The following is a 17,858-nucleotide window of genomic DNA, read 5'->3' as shown; positions in this document are numbered from 1 at the left end:
AAATCCCCGCACCAATTTGTTCCATTTTGAATGAATTTAGAAAATTTAAAACGCAGTGCGCATATAAATATTTCCGATGCCTCAGACTGGGTCAATTCTACCATACTCCTATTTGTCGGCAAATTCAAGCTCACGTATGTATGGTACTGTAGCAATTTGACTTGGAGGTATACCCCTCATGGGAAACAATCTCCGAAGCCTTGGTGTATTTTTTATCCGACATTAATCGCGTGATAAACTGAAGAATTGAATGTGCGCATATAATTATTTCGCGGACTGTACGTGGGTCCACTTGTGGCGCGCAGTGTACAGTATGCATGAGCAGCATGCACACAAGCCCGTGTTTTTATGGCAACGGCAGGGCTGACGACATTGCGAGCCTGCTACTGTGCAATCGATCACGAGTTGACTGGGGGTGAGCGAAAACGAAAACGTGGTGTCCATGATGCCATGTGGATGTTTAGGTTATGTACTTTTGCAGACGTTTATGGCAGGCTCAAAATGTGCTGCTCCAACTCGTACGCGGCGTGGATGCGGTCGGCTTCGAGTTGTCGGGCGACTTGGACCTGTCAAGGAAATATTTCGCATGAGGCAAAGCTGTGCAAGGTGCAGTCAAAACTGACCTTTTTGTCATTTAGGACGGTGAAAGCTTGCATGTGGGCGTCTTGGAGCATTTCTAACTGAGACATGCTCAGCCCATCCAAATCTTGCAGGGCAAAGTGGGCAAGGGAGATCTCCATCGTTCGAAATAGGGAAAAAGTGTCGAAAAACTGATCCAGATCCACGCACACATCGTTTGGATCGTCGTCAGCTTCGGTGTCATGACGCAGGCGGCTCTCTGCTGTGTCTCGGATGATGTCAACTACCTCCGTGCGATCCGTCGCGGGAACGCCTCCGTCTTGCAACTCACCAGCATGCACCCGTCTGTCACCTCTGGCATGACACAGAGCCTCCGCGCCGTCGTCGGCACTTCGTATGTCGATGCCCTTTGGACGTTTCTGCTTCTTCTTTTTCACCTTCTTCTTGGGCTGTATGGCTGAAGTTGACGATGTCTTGCTGCTAGTTGAGTGACTGCTATCCGCCAAGATTTCATCATCTGCAAAGCTCAAGAGCAGCTCTTGACTCCGCATTTCAATGGCGGCTTCCAGATTTGCCCAAGCGAGTTCGAGTGCTTCGATCACTTGGGAAATGCCAATACGCGCGGAGGGACCAAGCCCGAGCTGGCGTTGCATGGCTCTTGCCAGCTCCAAAGCGGTGAGTCCGTGTCGGTTGCGAATGCTGCAGTCGAGAGACGAATCTATTTCCTTCCATCATGTTTGGATCAGTCACGAGGACTAGCCCAAACGTGGTCATGGCACCTGATAGCAATGCTCGCGTGGCGCCAGGGTTGCAACTCTCGACCGAGAAGTGGAGCGCTGTGTTCCCGTCCAAATTCGTAGCATTTACGCTGGATGAAATCCCAGGAGCAGCAAGCAATCGTTGTATGACAAGGACGGACGCCGACGACGTTGCACTCTCGCTCTTGGCAGCACACATCAACGCAGTGACATGGGCACGGTTGGTCGCAGTCACGTCAGCCCCATGCGCAAGAAGAGCCTCGACCCCTTCCACGCATTTCGTGGTACACGCCACCATGAGAGCTACGCAAATGGTGAGATTGTAGCCTGAGTCAACCACCGCAAGACAAGATGTCGTACGTGTGTCGCCGTTGGCGTTAGCAGTATTGATCAAATGCTGCCACCTGTCGACGTCTGCCGTAATGAGCGAACGCAGCATGTCTGGCTAAAAGACATGCACGATACGTCAGGGATACACCGTTGCCGCACCATGCTTGGTTTGGTCGTGATGCATACATGTGTCGATAGCGCAGCAAAATGCAGCGCGTTGTTTGCATTTGCAGTAGTGGCGGCTGCCAGGTTCGTCGTTTCTGCCACAAGCTCCTGTAGTAGTGTGCTTCTGTCTACAACCAAAGCGCACATGTCATCACAGCGATTCCAGAAAACTACCATCGTGTTACCAAATGCGCAGGCTGTGATGAGCAGCGTACAACCTTGACCATTTGGGCGATCCAAGTCGACGTGCATCTCCTTGAAGTACTTGCGGCATTCATCGTCGTCCGCTGAAGAGAGCAAGCGGTGGGCCTGCGCCTGCGCCGCAGCGCTCGAACTAGGTGAAGGAGGCATGTCTCCGCAATGGCGCCTGTGATTGGCTGCACAGGGACGCAATTTGATTGGCTGCAACTAGTCGTTTCACGCTTGACTTGCGACGAATGAGGAAATATCCTATAACTCATTCTTCACACATTTGAACCGAAGGAAATTTCCTTCCCTGCTTTGCCATGCGTTCGTCAGGGTGAATTGCGTTCAGCGCCTCCTCGATGAAGTGAAGTTGGTTGCATGCATGAACATAAGAGTGCAAGCGACCTGACGACGTTGGTGGTATGTGGGTATGGAGTATGCATCTAGAAGGGGGCCACACATGCACCCCACGCACATGTGCACGAAATATCTGCACTCCCTCCAGTACGTTGTGTTGATTTATGAATGCGCTATCGTTTTGCAGCTCTATGGACCTCGGTTCTTGAGATTTGTGTACGTTTTACCACTGCGTACATCGCATTTGTGTTGTTGGTACAAGACAGTACTGAATAGCTCCTGTTGAGAAGCATGGCGATTCTCTCTTTATTAGGAAATTTCCCACTCGAGAAGCGTGCCATCCTTTTGTATCTTGGAGCGTTTCGCACTTCTCGAGCTATTTTCATCCATCGCATCAGGACCGATTCGACCGCCGCGGTGCAATGAGTCGAGAGCTTGATGGTCTGCTCGACAAACTCGCCAAGATCAATGTCGAGATGGGTGGCGAGGAGACTCGGGACAAGAAGGGGGTGAAGAAAGGCGACCGGTTCGGCGAACTCCGCGTCAAGATCAGTGAGCGGCTGCATGCGCTCAAAATTGTACGTCCACCGACTATCAAAAAGGGCTCATCACGTTCATTAGACCTTGAACGAAATTGCGCAGCCCGTGTCGACGAAGAAGCCAATGCATCCGCGAGAGAAGATCCAGCAACAACAAGCTATCCGGAACGACCTCCAGGGCCTTGAAGAAGACCTCGAGGAGCTTCGATCTGTGTACGAGGCAGAGGCGAAGAAGAAGAAGGTTCGTCGCATCCTCATCCTTGCCGTGTCAAGGGTGTCCTGCTGTAGAGCAAATTGTCCAAAGAGGAGCTACAGATTCGCAAAGACTTTGTCGACCAGTACACATCCGAGCTCGAGTTTGTCAAAGAGCAAGCATCCAACGCGTATTTGAAAGCCTCTCCAGCCGGTCGGTCTCCTCAAGGCACTGCACATGGATTTGATCGCGCAGCACTTTTTGGGACGTCCTCGGCGGTGTCGCCATCGGCAGGGCAATCGGCGTTTGCGTCAACCTTTAGCAGCAACGGGGATAAGACGAACGGGTGGACAGGCGGCGGTCTTGGTGGTGGTGGCGGCGGAGACGTTCACCAAGAAGAAACGACTGCTGAGCACCGCGAGATCATGCTTCAAATTGAGCAAAAGGACCAGCATTTGGTACGCCTTACCCCTCCAAGCGAAGGCCGAACGCAGCACTGTGATAGCAACAAACTGTTAGGACGGCCTCGTAGACCAAATCGGAACGGGTGTCCTTGAGCTCGGCCAGCTTGCGCGCGGCTTGAACGAAGAACTCGTCAAGCAAAACATTATGCTGGAAGGGCTCGAAGAGCGCATCGACAACACCAGCAATAATGGTAAACGCCCAAGCCGTCCTGGACAAGCATCACTAATGCACGGAACTGTGTGCAGTCGAAAACTTGAACGCAAAGATGAAGAAAACACTGACCGAGATGGGGCGCAGCGGAGACAAGTGCATGATGGACTTTATTTGCCTCGTCATCCTGCTTGGCATTCTCGCCGTCGTGTACAACATGTTCGTCAAGAAGACTCCAACGTAGCACCCCATCCACCCATGACACACTCGTTCGTTCGTTCGCGGCTGCGGATTCTGGCCAAGCAGAGCGACTCCACCCAAAACCCTCTGAGACTCGAATTTGCCATGGAGAACTCGAGTTTGTTTCAACTTCTTTATGGTCAGGATGGGCCGCGGCCCCTCATATCCAGCCCTTTGCCACGAAACTTCTCCTGTTTGCCGAATCGCCTTGTCGTGAGAGTCTGGAGGGTGGAGGGGATCCGTAGGACGGGCTCGGTCGTCCCCGTAGCCATGCAAGTTTCATGTCGGCGTCTAGCCTCCTCATGAGCTGAGTTCGCATTGGCAACACTCGATCAGCGCCACACGAGGCTCTCGGACTATGGAGACGGCCGTCAACTCAATCGACTTTGAGGGCCTGGAGACGTCGGCGGCGCCAAGAACCGGACGCGCTGCTGGTTTTCTGAACGATTGAGCCCGAAACACTTGTTTTGCAGTGTCTGCTGGAGTGAGAACAATCCCTCACTCGGAAACGCACTGTCATCGCATCCTCCATCCGAACGCAGCGGCGACGAAGTAATCCTGTGACCAAGGCACTGGTCATTTGCGTAAAGTGGCCAAACTGAGGATGCGACTCGTGCAGTGACCTTCATGCGCCGGGAATATTACTCCCATGGACGACGCATGTATGCATGATTTCAGTTGGAAACTCGGACTAGTGTATCTCCATGCATCATGTTAAGTTACAGGCGGCGGGCGCATCATCATGGGAACGATGCCAGGAGGTGGACCGCGCGGCGGAGGAAACATTCCGCCTGCATTGGGGACTCGTAAATCACTCAACGAGATGGAGTGCGACATACCCATTGGAGGAGGAGGTCGCATTCCCATCATCATAGGGGGAGGTTGCATGCCAATTCCCATGGGGTTCATGCCCATAGCCATGGGAGGCCGCATCGACATCATGAGAGGAGGTCGTGGCGCGGGAGGACGAGACGCGTCAGGACGAAGCCAAGCACCAGCTACAGCGTTATACATCAGATCACAGAGCTTAAGCAGCCCCATATCGTACGTGTCATGGTGGCTCCCTGGCCTTGGATCACGGCTTCGTAGTACAACTTGACGTTTTCTCGATGCTTCCACCCTCGATTGTGTTGCTTGCGCCCAGCTTGCTGCAAGGGGAGCGACACAAGTGAGACACAGATACCTCAGATCGACCCGTGATGCCTTACCGAGTCATGGGTTAAGTACGTATCACAGTAGTCGCAGTAGTATCGTGGCATGGCGGAGTCGCTGAATCAAGTCGTCGCGCCGCCGTCGCTGCTGTGGGTTTCTTCTTTTCCCGAGTGTATTGTATGCCACACACAAGGCAACCCTAACATTTCAACCAATTAAAACACATCTTGCATCAAAATTTCAACTTTTCTACCAATAAAAATGAACTAATGACACTACCGACATTCCTCATCGCGATTCCGTGGCGGAAATCACGACGAGGTAGCAAAGCCAGCAGACCAGGCGCGGAGCCTAGCCAAGATGCATGCGATCGCCTCGCGGACGATCCGTGGGGGCGACGATAAATTGTTCGTTCAGGATGCCTGGTCGAGCGACTCGATTGTGGTGACACGTTGCTACCGATGTGGCTGGATGTGATGGGCCGACGGATGGGAGCAACGTGTTCGAGGAACGGGTTCCACGCAGGACGTATTCAAGGAGTTGCCGGAAGGGAATAGAATATATTAAGCATACTGTCGTCAACCAAAACTTTCCATTTACTCGTCCATGTCTGCGCCGTCGTCGCCGCCGACCACATTTGTTTGTCGTTCCATGTCTTGTGCGTTGAGTTGGTTGGCTTCCCGGACGCGAACGACGTCGGGTTTGATCAAGCTGATGTTGGTTTCGAGTTCCTTCAAGTCTTGGGCCTTTTGTTTGGCCTTGCTGTCCTTCATGCGGTTCTTGTAGAACGCGGCTTCGCGCTTCTCCTTGATCTGGTTCACACGGGCAATCGCGTGGAGGGTGGCACCGACCAAGTCGCGGTCGTATTTGACAGCACGGTTGCGCACCTTCTCGAACTCGAATGTCGAGTCGAGGGCCATTTCTTTGCCCGCGGCCTTGCGGAACGCCTTGGTCCACTTCACCTTGCGCGGGTTGCGCTTGCGGTTGAAGTTACGATGGCACTTGGACCGGCAGAAGCGGAACACTTTGCTGTCATTGCGCACGAATGTCATTCCGTGCCCAGGGTACACTGGCGACGAGCAGAAGTAGCACGTGTGGATGCGCATGGTGGCGGCGGCGGCGTCACGAGCGCTTAAAGTGTGAAAGTGGGCGCTCGTGCGATTCCACTCGATGCCACCACCAATACCCACCAATCAAAACGTCCCAAAAACCTTTATATTGCAATAATATCATCGTCGACAAGTTATTGGATATAACAGGTATGCTTTGATAGAATATCTCACAGGTCCCCACACTCGATTAACGTACGTGGCACGCTGAAAGCGAAGCCAGCGGTTGTCGAGGCGGCGACGGGCACAAGAGCGCCATGGGAGTTTGCAGTTGCGGCTAGGACAAGTGCCATGAAGGTGTCAGCGAGCTTCAAAGCGGGACTGAGTACACGGGTCGATATGTGCTGTGCGGGATTGCTTAAGCACGAGTTTCGCGGAAACCGTCGGCGCGTTTCGCGGGTGAATGGTATGAAGATGCGTGGAAGTGATGGGGATGACCAGAGGGATTCCAATGTGGCAATGGAGCTGCCGTATGACATCGTGTACGCGTCCTCAACAGACCATGCACCGATATACCCGTGCGCAGTCGACTTGATGCTGATGCAAGCTGCGCCAGGCGATGTCCCGCTCCGGTGGATGTCGTCTAAGTCTTGTTCGTATCCCCAGGAGATCGGGCTCATGCTATCCACACGATCGTATGTCAAGTCCATCCGAGTCGTCAGTCACTTGCTCTTTGCCCCTTCCAAAGGTAACCTCTTGGAGCGATCCACTTGTCGTGATGCACGCTATTCGATGGGTGTAGTCGACGTGCTCGCGGCAGACGATGCGCGAGTTCAGCGGTACATCGACCAAACGTCAAGACGTGGTGGCGGTCCCGAGGTGCCCATGCAAGTGTATTGCAGCACCGAGTGTCATTCCCTGTGGTATGCTGTTGATCTCGGATGCCTTGCCACCACATTGCCGTGATTTACCACGTAGCTCGGTGGACTGGAGGTGTGATGGCAGCAGCACTCGGCTAAGTGACATTCGCTTCGACCTCCACGAGCCATTAAACGTGCTCAAGTTTGTGCTGCATGCTCCGCGCGTCGTCGGGTCCAACTTGTACCACCAGGTCGGCCACTCTCTCCACAAGGCTTGCCGTTCACAGGCTTGACTGGGCTAGGTCGCGCTGTTTCAAATTCAAGTGCTTGGGGTGCCATTGCCGTCGAGTCCCCAGATCTATCCACTGAGCATTCCACCGTCGCGCGGCGACTCGCCACTGCCAACAACCAACGACGAAATCCACCACGCCTTGCTCGACAGCGGCGTTCCGTTGGATCTTGTCGCGGACGTCCTGACCACTGCAGACGTTGACAAATACACAGCCAAGGCGATCCATCATGCTTTAGCCGTCAAGGCTTCCTGCATAGCGCAAGAAGACTACGACCGAGCCAAGCAGCTAACCACTCGGATAGCTGCGCTCACAGACGTGGGAAAACAGTTTCAAGCGCTCGTGGCCCTCAAAATGAACGCCGTTGCAATGGAAGAGTATGCCACAGCTCAAGAATACCACCAGGTATCAGTGGAGAGCTGTTCATGTTGTACAGCACGATTACGTTGTTGTTTGCAGCGACTAGAAACCCTGGCAGCTTCGCGGGAGCACCTGATAGCCGCAGCGTTTGCGGTGTGTCAAGCTAGTCAAACCGGCATGGCCACAGCGAATCCAGCCGCTTCAAAACCAGTGGACGCAACGCCACCAAAGCCTCTGTACGAGCCCACCATCCACGACTTGGCGATGCGGCGTTGGCTGCGTGATGAAAGGATGAACGGGTCTCTGCTGCCTCTTGCCAAGTCCAGCCAAAAGTCAAACGAATTCCTGGTCAAGATGTGGGGTCGCGAGTTCATGGCGTGTGCGACCAGCTCTGCTTGGAACGTGCGGCGCGCGTGCGTTGAAGTAGCGGAGCAACACGTGGCCATTCTCGTCCACGTCTTCGACGTCGAAATGCTGTTGGACATGTACATGGAGCTCATTCGTGTGACGTTCTTGGCCGATCGTACGATCCCGTCGTTGGTGGCGGTGCTGCACTTGATGCGTACGATATTTGAAAACTCAGCTACGGCACGAACATCCAGCGCCGGGGCCTTGGACGTGCTTGGCTTTGGCTCGGCCAGTCTCCGCCGCGGAGTGCTGCGCCCGGCGATTCAGGTCGCGATCGACGCTATCATCCTGTTCGCCGTCCAGTTCAACACGCTCTTGCGTGAAGATTGCGTCCGCACCGTGCGGTATTTGGCGCAGCAGCCCCATGTCGCCGACTTGGCGATCGAGTGCCTGTGGAACCACACAAAGCAAATCAAAGAACGAGGGTTTGCATTTGTGTTGGGGCTGCGATTTCTCCAAGACCAGCTTCAGATCGTGCTGGGGCGAGCGATGGATGCGCCGCTCGCGACCGACCCGCCTTCCCAAGCAATGGCGCAACTTTACAACGACCTTGTCACGTTCATGGAAGCCACCGCAAGCGACTCTAGCTGCGACGAGCCTGTCCGCTCTGCCGCCCTAGACTGCCTCACTCTTGTACGCGCGTGCCGTGGTCGCGACTTTCGCGGCGTGACGCCCATAGCTCGTACGACCTACAGAAGATCTCTCGTCGTGGGACTCATCGTCATGTAGGGGAAGTCCACGTTCCTCTTTTTCGAGCGTTCCCGTTCTCTGGAGCAGAAACTGAACGCCTCGTTCACGAGGCTGAAGCGTTTGCAAACCAGCATCAAGTGCCGATCCAATTGACAACTTATGTCCTGGATTCGCCGGGTTTGGATGGATTTGAGCAATTCCAAGAGCTTCATAAAGGATCCGTGGCGTTTGTTGGTCATGTGTTCGCTCGGCAGGACGTACCCGACGACATGACCAACGTCGCGGTGGCTCAACCCGCCCCAGACACATCACGACAGCCCGCCACGTCGCCATCGCCAGAACAAATGCCACTTGACGAGTTCCGATCGACTCGACCAGCCCACTCGCCACGACAGCCACCGATCGCAGAGATCTCTCTCCCCAACACAGCCACCCCCGAGTCGCATGCCGTAGCAGCTCCATCGCTATCACCGAGGGGTATCCCAGGACCCAACGACGAGTCATCTCTACACACAGCTCGCGCTGTCGACACAAAACTCGAAAGTCCACCCACATCAACACTGTCCTCGCCGCCTCGGACACCCACTTCCATGCCAGCAGGGCTAGCCCATATGAACCCCCCACTCATGCCAATCGTTTCGGCACACTCCATCCCCAAGGCGGACGCACCGCTAGCCGTACCAGCTGCGCCTTGGGCACTAGATGGCGCAAATGTATCGCCTGCCGCAGAAACCGTGGTGGCGAAGGCAACGTCTCCAGCCAAAGTGCCAAATCCAACGAGGAAGAACCAAGTATCCCCTGCGACAGCCGTGCCATCGCCATCTTCCACTGCTCCTGGGGTGGCTGCGCCAACGGTGGCAGGGGAAACGACACCTCGCACAGCAAGACACAGCATCGAAACTCTGCAAGTCGTAGCCGAAGTGGCCAAGAAAGCTCCCCATGCGGATGACAAGAAGGCGGGGTGCTCCATATCCTAGCAAGGCCTAACATCGACCATACTTGACCATTCCCAATCAAGTCGATTATACGTCACGATGGCGGCTGATGCCACTCGTCGTCGGCTACGATTTGCTTGTACGAGGCACGCTGGGCCGCTTCCAAACACGCCAGGCACTCGTCCGCCTTGACCTCTCCAAGATTCTGCTCATCCACATCAGCACTTCCACATGCAAACAAATATTTCGTTGTACGTGGTAGAGAGCGATTGCGAACTGCGTGGCGGCTTCTGTCACCTGTGCCATGGCATGGCCAAATCCTCGTTGGGCGTGAATAAAGTCGACGATCTGCTGCAAGTCAAACAAAGTTGGATGAAAGAAAGACATGGACGCAAGCGCACTTGAATCTCTGAGGGCTCGACCGAGCACTCGGACATTTCAAGCAGAGCTGTTGTCGTCTAGGCAAGCGGGGATAAGCAGCAGCACTGCCACTGTGGCGACGAGGGCGAGGTACCCTCACGAGGCTCGAGAGTTGCCGCCAGTGGACGGCCGCTGTGCCGTTAATTTGAAAGGACGTGAGCAGGCTGGAGAGAACAGGGTGAACTCCCATGCTCGTTGCAATCTACAGACGTAATGTGTAGTGCCTTTCCGACATATCCACGGCAATCCAGACCTCAAGCATCGACACGCCTGCCTTGTTGCGCACTCGTGCCGACGAGTCCCCGAGCCGCTGGATCAAAATGGATAAGAGCGGCTGAAGCAGCTCGCGGTGCACAGCCTCGGGCTACATCAAAGGCAGAGTCAGTCCAGCGCAATGGAACCAGCGGATTCCAGCGTACGGAAGGAGGATGGGTGGATGTCGAGAGCGAAGCGTGCAGCGTTGAAATCGCAGCGACAGCAAAGGTGCTTCCACTGGAAAACGCCTGAATGGGCCCATTCGCTTAAACGACGGAGACGGTCAATGACTCGGGTGTACATGATACGGTTGCTGCAAAATCCCCGCCGTAAGCCACGGCTTCAGCACTATCGCAGCAGTAACACCAGGGGGAGTGCGCGCCCCACTGATTTTGGAGAGTTGATCTTGCAGCGCGCCAACGACTGCCGCCACTGCGGGCTCGCGCAGACTTCGGTGTTGGCTGTATGCGCACCGAAGCGCGCGGTCGTCCAGGGGTGCAAGCAGGTCAAGAATATCTGCACATGCCTACAAAAAACCATGGCCATCGAGGGTGGGATGCGCCATCGTGAGCTAGTTCTCACCATCCCTAGCGCTGACTCCAAGGGCTCTGGCTCAGTGGGCGGCGTCGCGAGTTGAGCGTCCGTGGCACGCTGTCGAGAGACCAAGGTGGCTTGAACCGACGTGGGCGGGTTCGATTCATCCCTACGTTTCTTGGGGCTACCGCTGGTGCAAGTCGTTGGTTTGCCTTGTTGTGGCCCGACCAAGGTCGACTCGGCGGCAATTGCAGTCACGCGGCCAAGCACTTGATCGATTTCCGTATTGACCAACGTCGCTGCGTCGTAGTTTTCGGCTCGAACGACGTCGTTCTTTTGCAGATGCAGCCGCTCGAGCTGGACCAGGCACTGGCACACTGTTCGTTCCATATCTTTGATGGCACTTGCACCTGCGTAGTCTTCGGCGTCCGACCTTGCGGCTCGTTGAATGCGCAGCGCTTCCACGACCTGCCGCAAACTCAGGCGGGTCCCCAAGTGCGATGGATGGGGAATGAAATAGAGCTCCAAGGCAGCGGGATCGATGGCGCTCCGAGGGCTCTTGGGGGCTTGGTTGTTGGGTGGATGCACTGGGTTCAGCTGCGGCTTGGGAGGGCTGGGGTGTGTGGAAGGGCCAAAGAGAGCGACGTCGACAAGCCCCACCTACAAGTTGAACCATGACGAAAATGCCTTCACAGAACCGAAATGGCACATGCGCAGCAGCACCTGATCGTACACGTTGAAACGATTGCGGTGGCACTGTTGGAGCGTTAGCTGAAGATACGCGACGTCGCAATTGATTGTGATCGACTTGAGCTCCCGAGCGTTGAAGTTGGACGCGTCGTTCGCATCACACAAAACGTAGCCGAGTTTCCGCAGCTTGGACGGCGCCGTCTCGGCAATCGAGACGTCGATGCGAGTTGGGATCTTTGTGTGATGCACCAAGACTTGCATCTGTGGACGAGCCAGGACGATTTGTCAGGTTGATGGATGCCACAATCGACCGGCGCACGCTGCCCGCCCATCACGTACTGTCGCAATGCGCATGGGAGTGCCGTGGTTCACCATCAGGACAAGGACTTGGGGGTATTCGCAGAGCCTATCCACAGGCAATGTCAGCGGGGGCGAAGCACGCCAGCGCCAGCCATCCAGTGACTGAGCATCATATGCAAACGCCCAAGACGTCTGCAGCTCCAATGCATGCCGTCATGGCGGCGACATGGGATGAACGGGTATGCAGACTGTACTTTGCCGACTGCCACCCCTGAGAAGACGCTGTGTCGCGAACTTGGAGCTGGAGCGCGGGACTCTACACAACGGACACATCGATCGTCATGACGGATGGAGACGGTCGGCGCGGCACCATGTCATCTTCTGAACTAGCTGTCGTGACGAGATATGGAATTCGCAATGCTGCTGCAGGCGGCGACGCCATCGCCAATGGCTCTCAATGGGGCCACGGCACCGACCGACGACAAAGTGCCGAAAAAAAGTGTTATATTTAGATGGCTTCCCACACCGCCTACACGTTGTCTTGGCATGCAACACCGTCTAGGGAAGCGCGTTCGGGGCGATCGATGTGTTCGGCCCAGTTGATCTGCGTCGCCACGATGTCGTCTCGTATCTCCTCCGCCTTTGCCAGCAGTGGCGCGTCGTTGGGGATGAGAGCTTTATCGTCTGCTGCAGAAGCGGACACAATCATGGTGCTTGGGGCAGCCCCCATCGCGTCCTTGAGAAGCTTGGTGTAGCGCTTGGGTTTGGGTTTGCCGATACTGTTGGTCACGCGCAATTTCGTCACCGGAGACGGTGTGCAATAGTGTTGTCTCGGAACAGCCGCCTCGCTCGGCCGAGCAGGACTTAGCACTGAACGGGATGCCGACAGCACCGATGTACGTGGCCCGCTAAGCGACGTTTGAATGCTCAGTCGCCGGGGAGATGGAGTGGGCGAACTTGTGGAAGTCCGTGGTGGAGCGGCCGTCGACAGCTTGCTGGATTCCAGCGTGCGGCGGCGTTTTCGCCGCTTTAAGACGGCGTGGATGTGCTGTGGGAACTGTGCGGGGTCGTAATGAACGGCAGCAATGCCACACTGTGCGGCGAGGAACACGTTGTCTTGGCAATCGTCAATGAGGACGGTGTGATGGCTGCGGATTGGGTGCTCGCACGACGACGATGCTTCCAGGGCCGCGGACGCCACATACGGCAGCTTCGTGCGGCGATGGAGCAACAAGTGATGGCCGTCGATGCCTGTAAACTGCACGGCGTCGTCTTGAGATACCGTCCACCCTTCGACGTCTCCGCGAACAATGATGGATTCTGAAGCGCCATGATAAGACGAACAAAGGAGACACAAAGCGGAAACGAACCGGATACCGTCGGGCCAAAGCACAGACTCAACACTTCTCGAATGAGTGGAACTTGTGGAGAGAACGTCACAACAGCCAGTGCGACATGCGCGGCCAAGAGCGGCAATAACCGAGCAAACAACGGACTAGATCGAGATCAGCGACCGATGGGAGCGACGTTGTTGCACGCACCGAACATGAGGAAGTAATTCCTTCGCTGGTCGTGACCACTCTCCATTCGTATGGATTTGAAGGAACGTCGAGTCAAAGTCAACACATACCAACCGGCAACCACTCGACAAGAGGGATCGCATCACGTCATGGGCGGTGCACGACGCTGCCTCGTCCTCTGTCTCTTCCTCCACCATCAAAGCGAGTAGAACCTGATTGTCCTCTGAAAACCTATGCATCACGTGCTCCATTATCCGTGCTGGACTTCATACCACAAGCCGGCGAGCATGATCTTCATTTCATTGGGCCGTCCATGGCACGAACACATTTCAAGTCACCATGCACTCATGAATTTTCACAAATTACCCAAGCATCACACATCTCTCGCTTCCCGCTTGGTGTGCACATACCTCAAACGATTGGTGTCCAGGTGACCGCGGCGAAGGCGGCGGTTGATCACGCGGTCAATTTTTTTCAAAATCCAAATGGACATGAAATTTGAGCCAATCAGATCACAGATAGAGCCAAATTAAGGTACGGACATCGGGTACACTTATCCGGTGAAGCTCAATCATCCGGTAAATGGAATCTTGTATCCGGAAGACTGGCATTTGAGAAGAAGAGTCACATATCGACGACCGAGGTGAATGCCGCGATTGATCAAGCAAGGCTTCATTGGGATGATCGGCAACACGCCGCTGATCCGCATTGGCAGCCTCAGTGAAGCTACGGGATGCAACATTTTGGCGAAGGCCGAGTTCTTGAACCCGGGGGGATCAGTCAAGGACCGCGCCGCGCTCTTTGTTGTTGAAGAGAACGAGAGGGCAGGGCTGTTGAAACCGGGAGGGATCGTTGTCGAGGGAACGGCGGGGAACACAGGCATTGGCCTTGCTCATGTCTGCGCTGCCAAGGGTGCGTTGGGCCAATGTGTATTGGCTTTCTTCGATTCCGTTCACATGGGGACATAGGCTACAAGTGCGTGGTTTTCATGCCCAATACGCAAAGCCGGGAAAAGATACAAGCGCTACAGTTCCTTGGCGCTGATGTACGTCCTGTTCCCGCTGTGGCGTTCAGCGATCCGTTGAACTACAACCATCAAGCACGCGACTACGCGACAAAGACGCCCAACGGTATGGACACAACGACTTGAGACATGCCATGTGAGAGGATGCTGTAGCTGTCTGGACGAACCAATTCGACAACGTCTCCAACCGCCTGGCACACATCAAGACGACCGGTCCTGAAATTTGGGAACAAACTGAAGGCAACATCGATGCGTTCACGTGCGCCACGGGTACAGGTGGCACCCTTGCAGGTATTCCTCGGTTATCATCTTGTCTTCGCAACTGCACCAACGCACGAGCCAAACACCAGGAACGGCCATTTACCTCAAGCAAAAGAACCCCAATATCAAGATCGTGCTTGCCGATCCTCCTGGCAGTGTCCTCTTCAAGTGTCTCCAATCATTCCATGAACCCATCCAACGTATGTTGTCGTAGCTTCGTCAAGAATGGTGTGTTGGAGCGTGAAGGCGCTGGAAGTGTCACGGAAGGCATTGGGCAAGGCCGTGTGACCGATAACTTGAAGGACTCGCCGATCGACGACGCTGTGCACATCGAAGACCGCCGGTCTATCGAAATGGTGCAGTGCTTCATCTCGATTGATTGCTTCGTTTGGCACTGACTCAACGACGTTTCCAGGTGTTTCGTCTGCTAAAGGACGAGGGTATCTTTGTCGGCGCTTCGTCGGGTTTGAATGTTGCCGCTGCTTGTGATGTGGCCAAGTCCCTCGGACGTGGCAGTACGGTCGTAACAATTCTGTGCGACAGTGCTACGCGATACCAGTCGCGTCTGTTCAGTCGGACGTGGTTGGAGTCCAAGGAGCTATACGACGCCGTTCCCGAAGATTGCCGACACTTGGTGTCATTGCCTTAACGTCATGGGAAGCGTACACTTGTAAAACGCGTAGACGACTTTGCTGGTGAGACTTTTCTGGATTATTCGTCACCAGTCGACATCGTGGCTGCATCTGCGAGCCAAGGATGCCTCCTTGCTTGGTCCAAGGACCATCGAGACGGTGCTGGGGCCAACAACCCATGAAGAAACTCCTTCGCCAGAGGACTCACATGACCACAATCGTCCAATCTACAACAAACTTCTCAAATCCCGAGCTTTGATGAGGACCCGTACCCCGGCACACACAGCTCTGGACGCTGCAACTTTTGAGTGTACCAAGTTTTAATGTTGTGGAATGTGTCCTATTGTCGGGAAAACAGGAGCACCATGACTACATTGACGACAGATAGGACAGGATGGGTTGTACCTCTCCGCGGAAGGGCGTGTGGCCAACGAGGAGCTCGTACGCGACAATGCCAACGCTCCACACGTCAACCTCCACGCTATACTCTTGATCGTCGATAATTTCAGGGCTCATGTATTCGGGTGTGCCACAAAAGTGCCGTCGCTTGACATTGGGCGGAGGGGCATGGATGGCCAAACCGAAGTCAGCAACTTTGATCGTTTCGTGCGATCCCAGCAGGAGATTTTCGGGCTACATATAGACACGGTCAGCGTGGTTGCTGTGTGACGCCACTCTTGAATAGACTTCGATGGACGAACCTTGATGTCGCGATGCATTACATGACGTGCATGGAGGTATTGTACTGCACTGACGATTTGGAGCACAAATGAGGCTGCTTTTGCCTCTTCAAAATACCCCTGTGCCTGGTCCGACAGCAGTTTTTGCAAACTTCCATGGGGTGCGTACTCCAGCACCAAGTAGGCTAGCGAGTCTTCATGAAAATATCGGTACAGCCGGAGGATGTGAGGATGTTTTAATCGCGACTAGAAGCAATGTTCAATCCATGTAATGCCCAGCATCAACAAGCGAAGGTCTGATGTTGGTTACCTGGATTTCCACCTCCATTTTCAAGCCTCGAACACCGACTTCGTCCATATTGGTTTTGGTCAAAACCTACAACAACTGAAGTGAGATTCGCATTTCGTTGAACTGTGTATACCTTTAGCGCCACTTCTTTCTCAGCCACCGTCTTTTGCTTGGCCAAATAGACGTACCCAAACTTTCCAAACCCAAGTTTCTTATCAGTGTACTTGAAGTCTTCGAGCGACATTTTCGTTCTACAATTTGATTTGGGGTAAAAGACACAATCGAATAAGGAAAAGACCTCTGGCCGTGCGTTTTGATGTGGCAGGAATCACCTCTGCTTGTACCTTCCAACGAATTCCGCTTGGATACCCTCGACAGGCTCAACCGAGAACTCGATGCATTTCTTCGCAACTTTGCATGCAACTCTTTTTCCTCGGGGATGCGCGTGCCAAGAATATCGTCGTCGTCGTCATCCTCACTGTCGTTGCTGTCCGATGCAGTTTTAGCAAGCACTCGAAGTGGTCCGCCACCACTGGCAACGCTCAATCGGCGGTGATCCTTCGATGGAGTGACATCATACGATGCCCGCCGATCTTCTCTCGGTTTCTTCACGGTGGACGCTGGGGCATCCAAACTCACGCGGCGCAGCACACGCGTTGGCGAGTCCTGCTTTGCAAGTGCGTCCAGAATGGCTTCACTCGAAAGTCGTTTTGTCGACGAAACGCCATGACCAGTAGCCCTTGGGGGCTCAGTTAATGCAGGTACCGAATTCGATCGCGGTGCCAGTTTAGCTGAAGTTGTGTCGAGTGACTTCGTGGGCTCAGTTACCCCATGGACTTCTCCGTAGGATAATCTCTTCTTGTTCAGGACACGACGCGGCGCATCAACTGAACCGCCCAACGATCCTAACCTGGAATTCGATGACACCTCTACACTCTCGTGGTTTGCCGTTGGTGGAGATGCCGATTCTTCGCTTGAATCCGATTCATCCCTTGTTGAGGAAGGGCTGCTTTGCTTTCTTTCATGCGACGAGATTGACGGATGAATTTGTCGGAGCGATGCCTTCAACGCGCTTTGTTGGACTCGTCCACTCTTGGAATTGACGTCGCGTGAAGCGTGTCTGTGCAACGCTCCCTGTGCTTGAATTCGTGTTCCAGCATTTATACTTGCTTGTGGTTTATCATATGGGAGCGGTCTGGTAGACTTCGCTTGGAATGGCGCCGTGATAAAGGTCGACGGTGCGCGGAGTTTGCTCACTATGACTTTCTTGACCGTAGATGCTCTTGTCGCTCTACATGCATCCCCATGTCAATATCAAGTCACAACAAAACCAAAGTGCCGCATACACGATTTTCATAGCACATTTTTCTTCTTCGCGTTTCCTCTTGCGCTCTCTCCATTCCTCAAGTTTCGCATGCATGTCCATCGCGGCCTTAGTCTGTCCTGACCCGCGCAAGATTCAAATTCCCTCCAGTTGCAAGTCGTGTTTCTATTGGTGAGGTGGGCGCATTTTTATTCGCTGGCCCAGGGCCTATACAAAATCTAAG

The 17,858-nt window shown here is 54.4% G+C and overlaps 9 protein-coding genes across 12 annotated transcripts; 3 read left to right on the top strand and 6 right to left on the bottom strand.

Annotated features, from left to right (window-relative positions):
• Positions 1 to 439: 439 nt before the first annotated feature.
• Positions 440 to 2,183, bottom strand: H310_00808 (hypothetical protein; the record flags this gene model as incomplete). Its single annotated transcript, XM_008863713.1, has 6 exons — positions 440 to 566; positions 624 to 1,297; positions 1,359 to 1,640; positions 1,698 to 1,782; positions 1,854 to 1,960; positions 2,018 to 2,183. The coding sequence occupies 6 exons, from the start codon at positions 2,181 to 2,183 to the stop codon at positions 486 to 488; spliced, it is 1,395 nt and encodes a 464-aa protein (XP_008861935.1). The 3' UTR covers positions 440 to 485.
• A 566-nt stretch (positions 2,184 to 2,749) lies between these two features.
• On the top strand, positions 2,750 to 4,165 carry H310_00807 (hypothetical protein). Its single transcript, XM_008863712.1, has 5 exons — positions 2,750 to 2,953; positions 2,997 to 3,155; positions 3,203 to 3,565; positions 3,627 to 3,762; positions 3,818 to 4,165. Exons 1-5 carry the CDS (start codon positions 2,798 to 2,800, stop codon positions 3,964 to 3,966), a joined length of 963 nt encoding a protein of 320 aa, XP_008861934.1. The 5' UTR covers positions 2,750 to 2,797; the 3' UTR covers positions 3,967 to 4,165.
• A 281-nt stretch (positions 4,166 to 4,446) lies between these two features.
• Positions 4,447 to 5,283, bottom strand: H310_00806 (hypothetical protein). Its single transcript, XM_008863711.1, has 4 exons — positions 5,171 to 5,283; positions 5,011 to 5,110; positions 4,802 to 4,960; positions 4,447 to 4,753 (listed from the first exon to the last, which is right to left on the bottom strand). The coding sequence occupies exons 1-4, from the start codon at positions 5,219 to 5,221 to the stop codon at positions 4,677 to 4,679; spliced, it is 387 nt and encodes a 128-aa protein (XP_008861933.1). The 5' UTR covers positions 5,222 to 5,283; the 3' UTR covers positions 4,447 to 4,676.
• A 371-nt stretch (positions 5,284 to 5,654) lies between these two features.
• On the bottom strand, positions 5,655 to 6,256 carry H310_00805 (hypothetical protein). The gene has a single exon (XM_008863710.1). It carries the CDS (start codon positions 6,218 to 6,220, stop codon positions 5,711 to 5,713), a length of 510 nt encoding a protein of 169 aa, XP_008861932.1. The 5' UTR covers positions 6,221 to 6,256; the 3' UTR covers positions 5,655 to 5,710.
• Positions 6,257 to 6,553: 297 nt separating this feature from the next.
• On the top strand, positions 6,554 to 9,748 carry H310_00804 (hypothetical protein; the record flags this gene model as incomplete). Its single annotated transcript, XM_008863709.1, has 6 exons — positions 6,554 to 6,911; positions 6,966 to 7,086; positions 7,142 to 7,274; positions 7,326 to 7,718; positions 7,773 to 8,763; positions 8,811 to 9,748. Exons 1-6 carry the CDS (start codon positions 6,563 to 6,565, stop codon positions 9,746 to 9,748), a joined length of 2,925 nt encoding a protein of 974 aa, XP_008861931.1. The 5' UTR covers positions 6,554 to 6,562.
• On the bottom strand, positions 9,241 to 12,392 carry H310_00803 (hypothetical protein). The gene is made up of 12 exons (XM_008863708.1): positions 12,276 to 12,392; positions 12,160 to 12,221; positions 11,945 to 12,011; positions 11,639 to 11,866; positions 10,964 to 11,575; positions 10,683 to 10,907; positions 10,546 to 10,629; positions 10,380 to 10,490; positions 10,221 to 10,328; positions 10,108 to 10,164; positions 9,962 to 10,054; positions 9,241 to 9,911 (listed from the first exon to the last, which is right to left on the bottom strand). The coding sequence occupies exons 1-12, from the start codon at positions 12,345 to 12,347 to the stop codon at positions 9,801 to 9,803; spliced, it is 1,830 nt and encodes a 609-aa protein (XP_008861930.1). The 5' UTR covers positions 12,348 to 12,392; the 3' UTR covers positions 9,241 to 9,800.
• Positions 12,393 to 13,940, bottom strand: H310_00802 (hypothetical protein). The gene is made up of 4 exons (XM_008863707.1): positions 13,836 to 13,940; positions 13,447 to 13,656; positions 13,276 to 13,400; positions 12,393 to 13,225 (listed from the first exon to the last, which is right to left on the bottom strand). Exons 1-4 carry the CDS (start codon positions 13,916 to 13,918, stop codon positions 12,435 to 12,437), a joined length of 1,209 nt encoding a protein of 402 aa, XP_008861929.1. The 5' UTR covers positions 13,919 to 13,940; the 3' UTR covers positions 12,393 to 12,434.
• A 110-nt stretch (positions 13,941 to 14,050) lies between these two features.
• On the top strand, positions 14,051 to 15,612 carry H310_00801 (hypothetical protein). 4 transcript variants are annotated; one of them, XM_008863705.1, is made up of 6 exons: positions 14,051 to 14,337; positions 14,394 to 14,555; positions 14,603 to 14,740; positions 14,800 to 14,878; positions 14,925 to 15,066; positions 15,126 to 15,612. In XM_008863705.1, the coding sequence occupies exons 1-6, from the start codon at positions 14,073 to 14,075 to the stop codon at positions 15,357 to 15,359; spliced, it is 1,020 nt and encodes a 339-aa protein (XP_008861927.1). In that variant the 5' UTR covers positions 14,051 to 14,072; the 3' UTR covers positions 15,360 to 15,612. The 4 variants fall into 4 exon arrangements, with proteins under 4 accessions (XP_008861927.1, XP_008861926.1, XP_008861925.1 ...); XM_008863704.1 differs by having other exon boundaries at positions 14,925 to 15,612; XM_008863703.1 differs by having other exon boundaries at positions 14,603 to 15,066.
• H310_00800 (AUR protein kinase) lies at positions 14,942 to 17,764 on the bottom strand. The gene is made up of 8 exons (XM_008863702.1): positions 17,658 to 17,764; positions 16,610 to 17,602; positions 16,445 to 16,562; positions 16,333 to 16,398; positions 16,044 to 16,268; positions 15,748 to 15,975; positions 15,615 to 15,682; positions 14,942 to 15,569 (listed from the first exon to the last, which is right to left on the bottom strand). The coding sequence occupies exons 1-8, from the start codon at positions 17,735 to 17,737 to the stop codon at positions 15,422 to 15,424; spliced, it is 1,926 nt and encodes a 641-aa protein (XP_008861924.1). The 5' UTR covers positions 17,738 to 17,764; the 3' UTR covers positions 14,942 to 15,421.
• Positions 17,765 to 17,858: the final 94 nt, after the last annotated feature.

This window comes from Aphanomyces invadans, assembly GCF_000520115.1.
Source record: "Aphanomyces invadans strain NJM9701 unplaced genomic scaffold supercont1.1, whole genome shotgun sequence".
Lineage (NCBI taxonomy): Eukaryota > Oomycota > Saprolegniomycetes > Saprolegniales > Verrucalvaceae > Aphanomyces > Aphanomyces invadans.
Note: the sequence above shows the minus strand (reverse complement) of the source record. Positions and strands in the feature narration are given on the sequence as shown.

Coding starts and splice junctions, on each gene's coding strand:
- H310_00800 (XM_008863702.1), bottom strand. CDS start 17,737: ATGGACATGCATGCGAAACTTGAGGAATGGAGAGAGCGCAAGAGGAAA. Junction 17,603..17,657: donor AAATGTGCTATGAAAATCGT/GTATGCGGCACT, acceptor GGATGCATGTAG/AGCGACAAGAGCATCTACGG. Junction 16,269..16,332: donor AAATGGAGGTGGAAATCCAG/GTAACCAACATC, acceptor CATTGCTTCTAG/TCGCGATTAAAACATCCTCA.
- H310_00805 (XM_008863710.1), bottom strand. CDS start 6,220: ATGCGCATCCACACGTGCTACTTCTGCTCGTCGCCAGTGTACCCTGGG.
- H310_00802 (XM_008863707.1), bottom strand. CDS start 13,918: ATGTCCATTTGGATTTTGAAAAAAATTGACCGCGTGATCAACCGCCGC. Junction 13,657..13,835: donor CTGGACACCAATCGTTTGAG/GTATGTGCACAC, acceptor CGTGATGCATAG/GTTTTCAGAGGACAATCAGG. Junction 13,401..13,446: donor GAATTACTTCCTCATGTTCG/GTGCGTGCAACA, acceptor ATCTCGATCTAG/TCCGTTGTTTGCTCGGTTAT.
- H310_00803 (XM_008863708.1), bottom strand. CDS start 12,347: ATGGCGTCGCCGCCTGCAGCAGCATTGCGAATTCCATATCTCGTCACG. Junction 12,012..12,159: donor CAGGGGTGGCAGTCGGCAAA/GTACAGTCTGCA, acceptor GCCTGTGGATAG/GCTCTGCGAATACCCCCAAG. Junction 10,630..10,682: donor TTTTGCAGCAACCGTATCAT/GTACACCCGAGT, acceptor GGGCCCATTCAG/GCGTTTTCCAGTGGAAGCAC.
- H310_00801 (XM_008863703.1), top strand. CDS start 14,073: ATGCCGCGATTGATCAAGCAAGGCTTCATTGGGATGATCGGCAACACG. Junction 14,338..14,393: donor TCATGTCTGCGCTGCCAAGG/GTGCGTTGGGCC, acceptor ATGGGGACATAG/GCTACAAGTGCGTGGTTTTC. Junction 15,067..15,125: donor ACCGCCGGTCTATCGAAATG/GTGCAGTGCTTC, acceptor CGACGTTTCCAG/GTGTTTCGTCTGCTAAAGGA.
- H310_00806 (XM_008863711.1), bottom strand. CDS start 5,221: ATGCCACGATACTACTGCGACTACTGTGATACGTACTTAACCCATGAC. Junction 4,961..5,010: donor CCAGGGAGCCACCATGACAC/GTACGATATGGG, acceptor ATAACGCTGTAG/CTGGTGCTTGGCTTCGTCCT. Junction 4,754..4,801: donor GCGACCTCCTCCTCCAATGG/GTATGTCGCACT, acceptor TCCCCAATGCAG/GCGGAATGTTTCCTCCGCCG.
- H310_00807 (XM_008863712.1), top strand. CDS start 2,798: ATGAGTCGAGAGCTTGATGGTCTGCTCGACAAACTCGCCAAGATCAAT. Junction 2,954..2,996: donor GGCTGCATGCGCTCAAAATT/GTACGTCCACCG, acceptor CACGTTCATTAG/ACCTTGAACGAAATTGCGCA. Junction 3,763..3,817: donor CGACAACACCAGCAATAATG/GTAAACGCCCAA, acceptor AACTGTGTGCAG/TCGAAAACTTGAACGCAAAG.